Genomic DNA, 13,752 nt, shown 5'->3' with positions numbered 1-13,752 from the left:
GTTTTCATAAAATAAATAAATGAATAAATAAAGAAATAAAGAATTAAATGGAAATGCATCTACAATTGCATGGCAATTGGGCAAACTGCTGAGGAAGACTGACTGTGATCTGACTGAAAGCCCTAGAACACCATCTAAATGGACCTTGTGATGAAATTGCTTTTATAAATGTTACAAAGCCTTGCTGTGTAACATTCAAACACAAGATGATATTTAAAGCTGCACCACTACATCAAATGAATATATTTTAAAGGTCCCCACCAGACATATAAACATACTCTTTGTTTCGACTTATAATTTGTGTCTGATATGTTTTTTCCTAAAAAGAAGTTCAATTACCTAGTTAGAAATTCTTAAAATTACGTCTACTCCTAATTAAAAATCCACAGTTTACTATCTGAATGAAGCCTCATGGTGCATGTGCACTGGAGGCTTCATGTTTCCATATCACACTTGTGTAAGGTGCATACTGAAACAGAATTGGCTTCCAAACTAGTTGTGATGTTGCAAATTGTGCTCATAGGTACACCACTTAAACACAGATTTGAGGTGAGCATAGAGAAACTTTCCCCCTTCAGCAGATGAATGTGAAAACATCTTCTAGTATCAAACTCTGCACAGTGAAGCTCAAACATCCAACTGAAGGAACAATAAGAAAAACACATTTTTGACTAGAGGGGGCCTTGAAATGTTCTTTGTGTCATTTTATTCACATCTTTAAACACAGGAATTAAAAAAAAAATCTGTAAGTTTGAACTATGCGTGACCACACTGCATGTTTGTGAGAGAACCACCAATGGGTCCAGCAGAGTAAGAGGTTAACGACTTCCTATAACATATAAGTATCACACTGCTCTGCTCTTCACAAACAGCAAACCTCGACATGCCCATACATTTACTGCAAACATTCAGGAAACCACTTCTCCAGCCGTTTATTACTCCTCCTAAAGTGTGGATGAATCTGGAGCTGTGGACTACCCTCTGGTTCCAATCTGGTGTAGGACCAAAGTGATTGGAGCAGATTGCATCGCCATGGCAACACAATTATCCTGCCATAATGTGGGAGGCATGGATCATGTATGATCCACGTTTAGATAGTGTAATTATTCACCCGCCTGCAGGAAGGAACAGTTATCTCTGTGTTGTCTTAAGCGAAAACGTATTGCATTCTTTTGGTGCAACAATCACAATTTATTTAGTCTGATAAGATTATAGTAATGTGTTGTTTTCTGTTGGTTTATATTATAAATGGTTTCATAAGTGAATAAATTAATACATTAACTATATTTAAATAGATAGTATGCATATGAAAGTATGTAAAAAGTAATTTTGAGGGCCATGGCAACAAAATTATGAATAGAAGCCATAATTTATAAATGCAGATTAAATTATGGCACACAGTATCTCCTGTAATGAAGTTGGATGGTCATTGCTCCCACTTATAGCTGTCCATTAGTTACCTAGCAACATGCAATGTGTTAATGTTGTGGTATTAGTGGGAGCAAACTCACATTGTGAGTCTGAGCAGTGGCTGCAATGTTTGTGCAACCACTTTATTGTCTCATAACATAGTATAATAGTATTATGATGTCTAAGCGAGTGGAATGGAGCATGCTTCCCTCTGTCCCTGGAATAAAAATAACAGACACACACACACACACACAGTTTGCTCATCAATTATTTCTCAAAGGGGGGATTTTAGCTCAGCATTGCCCTAAATCGACCCTCACCCATGATGTGACAGTCCAGGTGTGATTTTAAGATTTTAAAAAGAAAACATTACACTGCAAATTCTACCTTAACTTGCTTGGGCCTCAGAAACCAGAAAACTCACCACAACACTCATACCACCAGTCATTATCAAGCTAACTTCAACTTACAAACTATATATAGCAAAGATGAGGAAATGTGCTGTGAAAGGAAAGGCTTTCACGAGTGTGAGAATGGGGAACATATCTCACTGTATTTGCATGTTTTATAACAAATGCTTCTAAAAACTAATATAAAAATGAACTGGCAAATCACACTAAAATCCAACTTTCTTGCAAGCTTTTTAAATAGTTAGTTGCTTTCTGCATTTTTCTCAGCATTGTGGACCGTTTCCCCGAGTCCTCAGTTCAAAGGCAAGTGATTGATTCCAGGCTCACATATTTAAGAGATGAAAGTAGAGAAAGCTCTCTGTGTCAAAATGCCTTGGTAAACACAGAAAGGTCAGGGAATAGATTCTTTGCTTTGAAATGTCAGCTGATTACTTCATAACTGGCAACATGAAGCTATTTTGAAGGACCTCTGAGATAAAAAGGCTGTGCAGTGTGGAGAGCAGAGGGGTAAAAAATAGAGCATGTTACATTATGGTGTGTTATCAATAAAAAGTAGGGAGGCATATTTCAGTTTGAGTGTTTTTATATATGAGAAACATTCAGATAGTAAACTGTGTACAATCAAATGCAAAACGTTTGTGCTCTGCTGGCAGTTTACATGTACAAAAGTCTGGAGGCGGGCAGGCAATAATTCAAATAGAAAACACTGGAAGTGATTTGTCTTATATTACATCATTACATAATTTCTAAATGTACCACTGTGTTGAAATTCTGCAGCAGTGGTTCCCAACCTGGTGGTCCGGACGCCTGCTATGATGAATCTTAGGGGTCAAAAGAGGATGAAGGGGAAGAGAAAGAAACCTTACAAATTCCTGCTTTTTTTAAATGCTGTGTTTTTTCTTTCTTGCGAAATAGATAAATCATTTGAGTGGAAAAAAAATCTTTGAACTGCTCGTAAGTCATGTCAGCATTAAAGCCATAATCTAGGTGAAGGATCAACAGGAGATGTGGCTTCATTTCAAGAACTCACAAGCCAAAAAAGGTTGGGAACCAGTGCTGTAAAGTATTAAAGGTTTCATTCCAAAATGTTGTTTAAGTGTTCAACTGACTCCACAACTTTAATATTTTGAATACATTTTGAGCCATCTATTAGACAAGACTGTACCTTAAACATTCACTTCTTGTTGTATCAGTATAATGCCGTCTCCCTATTGCATTACTTTACTTTATCAGCAACAACAATGATAAAGTAGAAACCTGTTTTCTTAAGCAGTGATTTCATTTTGGAATAAACATCAATTGTTCTCTTAAACACATACAAAAGACATTATTTTATATACCGTTAACATAACAAAAAAAGCCAATATGATCACCCAAAACATGTAAGATTACTATTGTAATACTAGTTTCAGTACTGTAACATTTAAAAACCAAAATATTGTTTATGATTAGTACTAAAATCAGTCATCAGCAATGTAATGTAGAAAATATTGTACAAGAGGCAGTAAATCATTGTTGGGTTGCAGAGACCATACAGGAATGGTTGAATGGAAGATTGAAAGATATTGGTATCATTAAACGTAGTGGTATTTAGTGTTCATTTAAGGCAGCTGCACACACCCCAAGTTTTCAAACAACATTCACTCGTGCTCGGTTCAGACTTACAGACATTCGACTGGGACTTTTCTTTCACCATGTTCAGAGACAATAAACAATATTTTACAGCTCGACACAAACTGAAAGTAGCTGATTCCAGTGTGAAACTAGCAGATTTGTTTAATTTGTATCAAAAACAGCAAATGGTTAAGGAACCAAAAGCTCCAAACTTTCTCTTCCTGTAAAAAGGGTGATACTTAGGGGTGAATATATTGAAAACGACAGAGATCAGATGAACGAGTGTGATCTATTAGTAGGTCCAGCATGAGGAATATTGTTTGTATGGGAGATAATTAGGGTAAAATGCTGCAAACATTTCAATTGTGTTTTTACTTGAACAGACACAGAAGGACAGATGATGTTACTTTCCCACACATGTAATAGACATCAACAAAAAAAATGAGATAAAAAGAACAGAAAGATGCATTAATGAGAAGATAATTAGTGAAAAGATATTAGTACGCAATAAAAAACTGTGTATACTGGTATTATGTTTGTTGGACAGACTTTGTACATTTCACTGTACCACTATAGAAAAAAAAAAGAAAGAAAATGATTACAAGCACTGCTTTATATGTGTTGATCACTTCACAGTGCTTCGGCTTTTTACTTTGGCATTTGATGCTGTAATCTTCACAGGAATGACAGCGAAACGTTGGTTCTTTTATTTATATGAGATGAAATGTTGTATTCATTACAGATACAATGAATACAAACAGCGGCCAACTTCCTTGATGCATTTAGTCCATCTTTGGTCAACTGTTGGCAGAAAAGGATCAAGAAAGACTCCTATTGCTCCCAAATAACTGCTATCAAGCATGGATTGAGGTCGGGTGGCAAATACTGTATCTCTCTAAATGAAAATGGGTCAAGAATGATTTGCTATACTCAAATTTTAAATTGACACATAGACCATTTGATGAAATGTTTTCCAAAACTCACTTAAGTTTGCTGTTGTTAAAAAAAAACAAACCAAACCAAGCACACTGTTATTATTGTAATAATCATTCATATTACAGCAAAAAAAAATTCCTCCTTTGTCACCCCACTTCTAAAATATACTTTTCATTCAGCAACATTTTAAAATAAACAAAAATGTTGACGTTTTCCAAAATTGATTATGTGAGTTTTGGAACAGTCTCCATGTGAAAAACTGCTGCAAGTGTAGAGCATATTCAGATTAAAATGGATTTAAGCCCTGTGGGGTTGAAAAATTTGCTCTATATTTCAAATGGTGCCTCATTTATTCCCGTTAATTTATCTCACTAATTACCCATGGAAATGCTTCAAAGATGCATAAAAGTCAAGCAGATAAGATTGAGATGAGTTTAAGTGTGTATAGAAAGAAAAAGCACCCTCTCGTTGATGATTTGTGCAGACTCAAACATCTGGATGTGTCACCTTAACAGTGGGAGATCTGATGTGGTCTGTGTGATTTGTTCGCATTGACATAGTTATAAAAAGGCCACAAGGTAACCGTCATCTGAATTTGTGTGAGTCTCAGTACACGAGGGTCCTTGGCTATATTGCATTAGTCTGTGGTTATAGGTGGTGCTGCTATGCTACTGCCTGGGGTGACTGCCCATAGAGGTTCTGACAGCGTCCTCCAGTGACTTCCTGGTTACCAGTAATCGCACCACATCCTCGTTCTTCTTTGTCAATCTTTTACGGGCTTGGTCGTGGGTCACCATGGTCATGTCCCAACCGTTTACCTGGGAGGAACAAAGACAAAGAAAACACAATTTTAGAGTCAGCCTAGCTTGTTTTAATGTTACCTGTGTGCATTAAGGAAACTTTACAATTTATTAACATCCATTGATACAAAGCAACAGGAGACTGAAGATGAAAACACACTGGCTTATGAAAGGCAAATGCACATCTCCCTTCTCATACTCTGGTATTCACATAGTGCCATCTTGTGGATCTATCATTTGATGTCACTACACACCTGCATTATTTTGTCTCCCATCCTCAAGCCTGCAACGTCTGCTGGTCCTCCTGGTGTTATCCTGGTCACATAGATGCCCTTTGGGGAACACAAACACATTCAGAATGACACAATCACTATTTCATATGCACATGATCAGACCTGTATCACTTAAACATTCCTCAACTTATCTTACATTCTCTGTTTATTACAACTCCCATGTGTTAAATTTAATTGGGAGAAAATAATTGGTGAGTGAAAGCAATCCAGGGCTGTTTTCCTTTGTGAATGCCACCTACAATGACAAGATGGCACCACAACAGGTTGAGATTCCTGACTTTGATGAATGAAATTCAGTGCAAGACGATGGTAAACTGACTGATTCAAGCTGCATTTTAGGGGCCAATGACTCAGTGTCTTCAGGGAATACATAAAGTTTTATAGCAATTACATTCAGGATGATAGCAATAAAAAGCAAACAAGCGAGAGAGAAGCCTGCTGTTCTTTCAAGGATACACGTTTGGTGGTATCAAGAAGGACACCAGCACATCTGAATTCACAAGTTACTACAGTGCTCATAAATATGTCAATGATATCTAAAGGAGTATAAAGCCTGTGAGGTCAAAAAGAAGAAGCTAAAGGTAAACCTGAAGGAAGTTATTATTAATCGTTGATGCATTTCTGTCTCTCCAGCTCAAAGTGTATGTACCGTGCAGTCAGCAGGTAAGACGTGACTGTGTGTAAACTTGCAGTACTCCTCTCTATGACATCAGTTGAGTGTGTCTGGTTTGTTCCCACCTGAGGCAACAGATAATGTGTTTGGGCCTGTCCTCCATTTATAACTCACCAAAGTACTACTCTAGTAGCACACGGTGTTTGAACAGGACAGGGATGTGTGCCTGATGTGAACAACAAAACTAAAACGTCAGGCGTTAAGGTATGGAGGACCGAAATTGACAAAATCATAAATAAATAAATAAATAAGTGACTCGATAAATAAATTTATGTCATTAAATGCACCAAAAATAATAATAAAAATAAATGTAGGCATTAATAAATTGATAAAATGTGACATAAATTGATATTTGTTTTAATTTGCTTCTGTATTTATTTACCTTTGTATAAATTCCTGTTGATTTACTTTCCCATTTCATTTTCCATTTTATTTATTCATTTTTAAATTAATTAATTAATATATTTATATCTGTATTATTTTCCCTCTGCATTTTTGCCACTATTTATTTCCCCAAACTTTCATGGATCAACTACGTTCCATTACATCACCGACCAAAATGCTATGGAGACATTAGAGCTGGCAGTAAATCACCAAAGAGCTGCACCCCCAGGATGACGACTGATGTTGACCGACCGGTCATCTCAGGAGTCGGATGCTAGTGGCTGAGATGACCGGGTGGTCTACCTGGCCAGCGGCTCCTCACATCTCCAAAATATATGTGAACTTTCCTTTTGGATAATAAATTCAAACTCAGGCTTGATCATCTCTTATGACAAGATTTTCATCATATATGTCAAAACCAATGATAGGATCAATTTCATGCTACATATAAAGACAACTTTTTATATTGCAAGTATTAAAACACTTAAAAATATTCAACTTATTGGAATGAGCATGACATTACATATACATTTTGTCCCCATCAATCACCTCTGATTGTATCATTTACTGCATACAACAGCAGCACAAAAAGCACTAACACACACAGACTTACTTTGTCAGTCTTGTCCTCAGAGAAGGGGTTCTGACCGGGGTCCTGGTCTATCCCTCCTCCGATGCTGAAGCCCAGGATTAGATTATCTCCCTGTCGCAACTTTTGGATCTCAATTCGTTGCTGTTTGATAGAAAAAAACAAAAATGTTCAGCTTTTAATACAATGAAGACACATATCCTCCTGCAAGGCTTTTGGATCTAGGGGTGAATCATGGTATAATTTTGTGGATCAGAGATTTTCTGTCTTAGCGTCCACAAAGAGTGTCCTCTGACAGCAACGTGTCACAACTGACCGTTTTAGGTGCACCCCAAGGTACCATTCTATCCCTTCTATTATTGTTGGTGTACACCAATGAGTTCAAAGTCAAAGACTCAGATTTAGCTTACTTAAATACGCTGATGACATTGTTCTTGTCAGCCTCCTACGTGAAAGGGACACTGCAGGGGAAAATTTGTATTTGAATCATGTAACGTCCCTCCAGGACTGGTGTCAATCATGTACTCTTGAGATAAACATTAGGAAAACCAAAAAAATGGTCATATCCAGTAAACACTACATTTAAGACTTATGTCAACCCCTAACAGTCATTGGGCACGCTGTTGAAAAGGTTAAATAAATAAATAAATAGCTGTCTTAATTTTATAGATAACAAAGACCATATTTTTAAAAAAGCTATGCAGAAGTTATAGCAACTCAGGAAGCTTAATGACTTCAGGGCGAGGCAGAATATTCTTGAAATGGTGTACAAGAATCTGGTGGAAAGCATCTTGTCTTTTAAAATAATAACAATAACAACAACAACAACAATAATGATAATACTACTACTACTACTACTACTAATAATAATAATAATAACAGAAGATGGGATATTTCCAACAACAGAAAAGGTTCTATTGGTCAGATAGGAGCATAATAAGTTGAGAGCAGACCCTTTTAGACCAACCCAAATGTCAAGACACTGTAGAAGGATGGAGTGGTCTGCTGTATCAAAGACCACACTCAGGTCTAGCAGGACCAGAATGGAGCTTTCACCTTTATCTGCAGCAAGGACTAAATCATTTGTCACCTTAACCAGGGTCGTCTCAGTACTGTGTAAAGCTCTAAAACCAGACTGATCGTTACTGAAAATGCTGTTAACACTCATTTAATCAATCAGTTTGTTAAGCAGTCACTTTCTCCAACACCTTAGATAAAAAGATATTGTAGAAATAGGTCGGTAATTGTTAAGGGTGAGTGGGTCAAGATTAGGTTTCTTTAACATGGGTTGCACAATTGCATGTTTCAAAGAAGAAGGAAAAATACCAATGGCCAAGGAGCAATTAATAATTGATAAAATGCAGGGACTGACGGTGAGCAATATGTCTTTTAAAAGTTTAGAGGGAATAACATCAAACTGGGAAGAGGATTTAATATGAGAGACAGTGGTTTCGAGGACTGAGAGAGAAATTGGCTGCACAGTTTGAGAGGGGGGGCAGATAGGACACGCGTGTCTGAAATCATCTGAGTCTGACATTCTCCACCTTTTCAACATGGTCGCGTGGTGCCGACACTTGGATGTCAAATGTAAAGGGAAACTGTCAAGAGTGGTTAAATACGACCAGTAAAATAATAGAGAAACCACAGATGCAACTACGTGGCAGGCATGTACTGAATACCAAAAAGCAAGCTCCTGACATAACAAGTGATCCGTCCCATCTGTTGTACCCACAATTTGAATTGCTTCCTTCAGGAAGGCGTTTTAGACTGCCACAAGCCACTAAAAATGTCTACAAGAAATCATTTGTCCCAAGTGCAGCTAAGTTTTTAAATTATTAATAGACAGTCAATTGTAGAGGGCCACTCCCTTACCTCACCCCTCCCTGAATTTGTACATTTGTCTTATTTTTGTGGAATTTGGCACTTTTTACTTTTTGTAATAGGCCTACTGAACTGTATTTGAATCGCCCAGGATTGAACTCTAAGCTCTCCTAATTTACTGTTTTTTTTTACTATTATCTTATTTGTAATCTATGTTGGTTGTGGCGTTTTAGGAAAACAGTAGACATTAGCTTCTTGCTTACTGGCAGCGTTCTCATTTGTCATAAATCTGAACTGCTGCTTTATCAGAGCTGAATGACTGTGTCAATATTGTGTCTGCGCCAATGTCGCCAAGACAGGTTCCTGCACATTACTTTTCTTACTGTTTTAAAAGACTCCTGTTCTTATGAGAGGAGAAACTGTTTTTTAAGTGTAATTGTCCATATAAAACCCTTCACAGTCCACAATGACACATTTAAAAATGCTGCTGTACAGTTCTTGAAATTATTGGTTTGGCTCAAAATAAAGAAAAGGGCAAACATGTTCTCAAGAATATGTGTCACTCTGGATGTCCTAATGTAGTGACTGTCATTAATTATAACTGTAACACTAATTGTTGATTTACATCCATTTAAAATGTGCAAGAGCACTCACTTATACATCAGTCCATAAAATGATTTAAGTTTTTTAATAATGATGAAGTGCAACAGTATTGAAAATACTGTGCAACCGCAAAAGAAAAAGTTTTACATTTTGATTTTTTTCCATCCTCAAATTACATTCAGCTTGCCAACAATTTGAAAACAGAAAAATGACTGTAAACAGCCACGTTACCATCCAGTGAGGCACTGATTTATCCGGTGCACAATGGGACAGAGACTTTATCAGTGCAGTCGCGCCCTTGACACTGACAAGCAGCTGCAGGCTCGCAAACCAGATGGATGACTGACTCTGACAGTAGCACTCTTCACAACACTCCTCAACACAAAGACTGCCTGTGTGCGATGATGACTAACCAGACATTCTCTCAGTGGTGCGGACGATACAAAAAGGTCTGAGGACGTCTGGGACTCTGTCTGGAAGCTGAAGTCAGTCATTAAGGACTTGTAGGCACTACACCAGTCAAGAGGTTCATAGCCTGACCGACAGATCTTCTATTACTCTGTTAGGATAAATCAGACTATGAAGAGGACACAATTTGCATACAAATATTTAGGTCCATTCCTATTTGTGGACTGACAAGGGATAAGGCTTTAAATGCTCATGCTGACTAAATCTTACATCTCGGTGTACAGTTTGGTTTCACTATCTGAGGTTGAATATAGAGTGGGATGTGCATCTGACATGAAAACTGAAGCTTGTTATTATGACTGCAACTAATAATTTTCATTACTGATGAATCTGTTGATTATTTCCTCAATTAATCGAACAGTTGTTTGGTCTATAAAAGATCAGAAAATGGTGAAAATGTTGATCACTGTTTCTCTAAACCCAAGTAGACATCCTCAAATGTCTTCTTTGTCCCATCCAACAGTCCACAACCCAAAGACATTCAGTTCATTGTCATAGAAGACCAAATAAACCAGAAAATGTTCACATCTGAGAAACCAGAATTATAGAATTTGTACTTTTTTCTTAAAAAAATGACTCAGAATGATTAATCAATTATCAAAATAGCTGGCAATTAATATAATAGTTGGCAACTAATCAATTAATTGACAAATTGTTGCAGCTCTAGTTATTATATAGCGTTATGAGTATTAATAGATGGAAATAAATATCACTTTTGACATTCAAGTGTCCATTCTCTGCCCAGAATTATCAACAAAATTAAATCCATGACAAATTAAAGATTAATTTCTGAGAGAGAGATTAGTCTAAACATCAAGCAACACAATTTTTGCCTAGATTCTGATGTTTTATAGACCAGAATCCTGTCGAAATCGAATTAATTGGAAGAAAAAAACAATATAATGACTGACAATAAAAAATAATAATAGTTGCAGCCCTAAAGTGAAACAGGTCTGTTATTGATAGTGGATGCCACACCTGATAAAAAGGGGGAAAGTCAACTTGTATTTACCTGCCACTCATACGACAGGGGCCTGACAAAATCCCAGCTATCCCAGTCACATCTGCCACCTCTATGAATTGTGCATAAAGCTCTATTTTTAATTGTCAAAATTCCTACAGCATGTGAAGGCAGCGCAAACACACTATCCAGGAGTGTCCAGGAGCTGTGTATGAAAGTCGACCAGGAAGACTGAATCACACTGACGGTGACGCCCATCTCTTTCGAGTCCTTTTAATTACCAACATAAAACAAAAACTCATATTTTCTAATTCATTTCAAGTCAACTTGTATTTACCTGCCACTCATACGACAGGGGCCTGACAAAATCCCAGCTATCCCAGTCACATCTGCCACCTCTATGAATTGTGCATAAAGCTCTATTTTTAATTGTCAAAATTCCTACAGCATGTGAAGGCAGCGCAAACACACTATCCAGGAGTGTCCAGGAGCTGTGTATGAAAGTCGACCAGGAAGACTGAATCACACTGACGGTGACGCCCATCTCTTTCGAGTCCTTTTAATTACCAACATAAAACAAAAACTCATATTTTCTAATTCATTTCAATTCTGCATGTCCTAATTCAGTGACTTGCTGACTTTCTTTGAATTATTTCACGAAAACTAAGCTTGTATGCGACATGGAAATGATGCTATGACTATGTGGCTGCTGGTGAAATTAGCTCCCACTGTGTTCACCTCAGCTAAACAAAGCAAGTAACCTTCCAGTGAAAAAAATAGCTAGCAAGAGAGCAAACCGAAGACAACAAGTTAACATACATTGAGCTAGTTAATGTATAGTTTTGTGCCGATTTGGTTGAACGTCGGACAAGAGGCTGAACAATGGAGTCCCGTTGAATGGAAACAGCCCCACTCCCAAACTTACCACAACAGCAGTCACCGGCTGTCCTGGGACGAAAGACATGGTGTAGTCGAGATGTTTCTGGCTGTAAGTAACGTAGAAACTTACGACGACTGCTGTAGTAAAAGTTAATGGGGAAAAAAACGGTGTCGAAAGTGGGACAACTTGTGAGATCACTACATGAGTAACAGCAGGCTGATCCCTGGCTCGAAACCCACGGCTTCCCAGATGACGTCACTTCGCCACCCAGCAGATCGGCTCTGCGCGTTTTGTAGCTCAGGGTAGCCAGCGAGGGCGGTGCTTAACGACTGACCATCGCCTCCATCGGCTTTGTGAAGAAATGAATTTACAAATCAAACTCTTCAAGGGATGGTTGGTTGGTCCTTGTGTCCCAGGACAAGCCTGGGTGTTTTCCTTAAAAGGAACTGGCAAATACTTTGGTTGACCTCTTTTATGATCCTGCATAGTCCATCTATCCATCGCATACTTTACAGCCAGAACACCCCAAGTTGTAGAAAAAGGAGACCATGTGCAGTAACATGAGCATTGAGACTGTAAGTAACTAAATTAGTAGGATAGGTCCACAGTTTTCCAAGTTCACAGTCAGGTGCCCATATGAACACTGAAAGAGGTTTTCCTCGCTGAATCATTCCTCCTGTTTATACTGGCTATTGAAAGATCCACTTCAAATGTGCTTTAAGTATAAGTGATGGGGGCCAAAATCCACAGTGTGTCCACACAGTCATTTTGTGCAAAAATGCATTTAAAAGTTTATCTGAAGCTTATATGAGGCTTCAGCAGTCTGAGTTAGTCATATCAAGTGGATATCTGACACATTTACAGTCTTTTTAGCATCAAATTCCCTCTGTGTTTCCTCGGACAGTGTTTCCCTGTTGAGCTGCGGTTTAAATATGGTAACAAAAAGAGGAACTTTGGCGCTAAAAAGTCTAACGTTGAAAGATATCTACTTGATCTGTCTAATTTGGACGGCTGAAGCTTCATATTAGCTTCAGATAAACTTTTAAATGCATTTTTGCACAGAAGGAGGCCTGTGGATTTTGGCCCCCCATCACTTATATTGTGCATTATGAAGGGATCTTGTAATTTCCTGTATGAACAGAAGAAATGATTATGGCGAGAAAAAACTATTTCAATGTTAATTTGGGCACCTAACTGTTGTTTTATGCAGACTTGAAAAATTGTGAACCTGTCCTTTAAAGTAAAATTATTAAGTGTTTCGTAATAACAACATAGTTATTTAAAAATACTAAGATAGTGTAGTTTTGACTTAAGTGTATAAAATGGTGAGATAATGATGGTAATGTTTATTTTTCCAATTGGTTATCCATTTGTTTTTCCTGGCACTAATGGGACTCCACAATTAGTCTATTTGTACTGTAAAAGTAAAATGTGAGAAGCTGTTCTGCTTGAGTAGGACATTGTAGTGGAAAGAAAGTACTTTTACTGTATTTAAGTGCAGTTTTGAGGTGCTTGTAGCCCACTTTACCATTCAGTCATTTTATGCTACTTTATACTTTTATTTCACTACATTTCAGAGACAAATATTGTAGTTTTCATTCTACTTTAATGTTATCTGTATTTACTGGTTACTTGCCAACAAAACATATGATCATATTATGAAACAGGATGCGCTGGCTTCAGTAAAATTTTAAGTGCATACTTGATATTGCATACCTTTTACCTTGTGCTATCTGTGTGATATGTGATAAAACCTGAATAACTCTTCCACCACTGTATGCTTCTAGTATCCAATGTGTTTTTTTGCCACTAGATGGTAGTCTACACATGATCTGTTAGTTTGGTGCGGAGGGCTGTGAACTGATTTGACTAGTATTCTCCATATGATCTGAACCATTCAACATTGTCAA

The 13,752-nt window shown here is 37.5% G+C and overlaps 1 protein-coding gene across 1 annotated transcript; it reads right to left on the bottom strand.

Annotated features, from left to right (window-relative positions):
* Nucleotides 1–2,385: 2,385 nt before the first annotated feature.
* Nucleotides 2,386–12,118, bottom strand: tax1bp3 (Tax1 (human T-cell leukemia virus type I) binding protein 3). Its single transcript, XM_042417529.1, has 4 exons — nt 11,888–12,118; nt 7,134–7,253; nt 5,425–5,502; nt 2,386–5,188 (listed from the first exon to the last, which is right to left on the bottom strand). The coding sequence occupies exons 1-4, from the start codon at nt 11,924–11,926 to the stop codon at nt 5,039–5,041; spliced, it is 387 nt and encodes a 128-aa protein (XP_042273463.1). The 5' UTR covers nt 11,927–12,118; the 3' UTR covers nt 2,386–5,038.
* Nucleotides 12,119–13,752: the final 1,634 nt, after the last annotated feature.

This window comes from Thunnus maccoyii, chromosome 7, assembly GCF_910596095.1.
Source record: "Thunnus maccoyii chromosome 7, fThuMac1.1, whole genome shotgun sequence".
NCBI lineage: Eukaryota > Metazoa > Chordata > Actinopteri > Scombriformes > Scombridae > Thunnus > Thunnus maccoyii.
The sequence above is the reverse complement of the archived record's forward strand: the minus strand, read 5'-3'. Positions and strand labels throughout refer to the sequence as shown.

Bases quoted from the DNA above. Each gene is read 5' to 3' on its own strand.
- tax1bp3 (XM_042417529.1), bottom strand. From the start codon at position 11,926: ATGTCTTTCGTCCCAGGACAGCCGGTGACTGCTGTTGTG. The intron at 7,254-11,887 runs GTAAGTTTGGGA...TCTATCAAACAG, and splicing joins AGCCGGTGACTGCTGTTGTG to CAACGAATTGAGATCCAAAA. The intron at 5,189-5,424 runs GTGTGTAGTGAC...TGTTCCTCCCAG, and splicing joins TGGGAGACAAAATAATGCAG to GTAAACGGTTGGGACATGAC.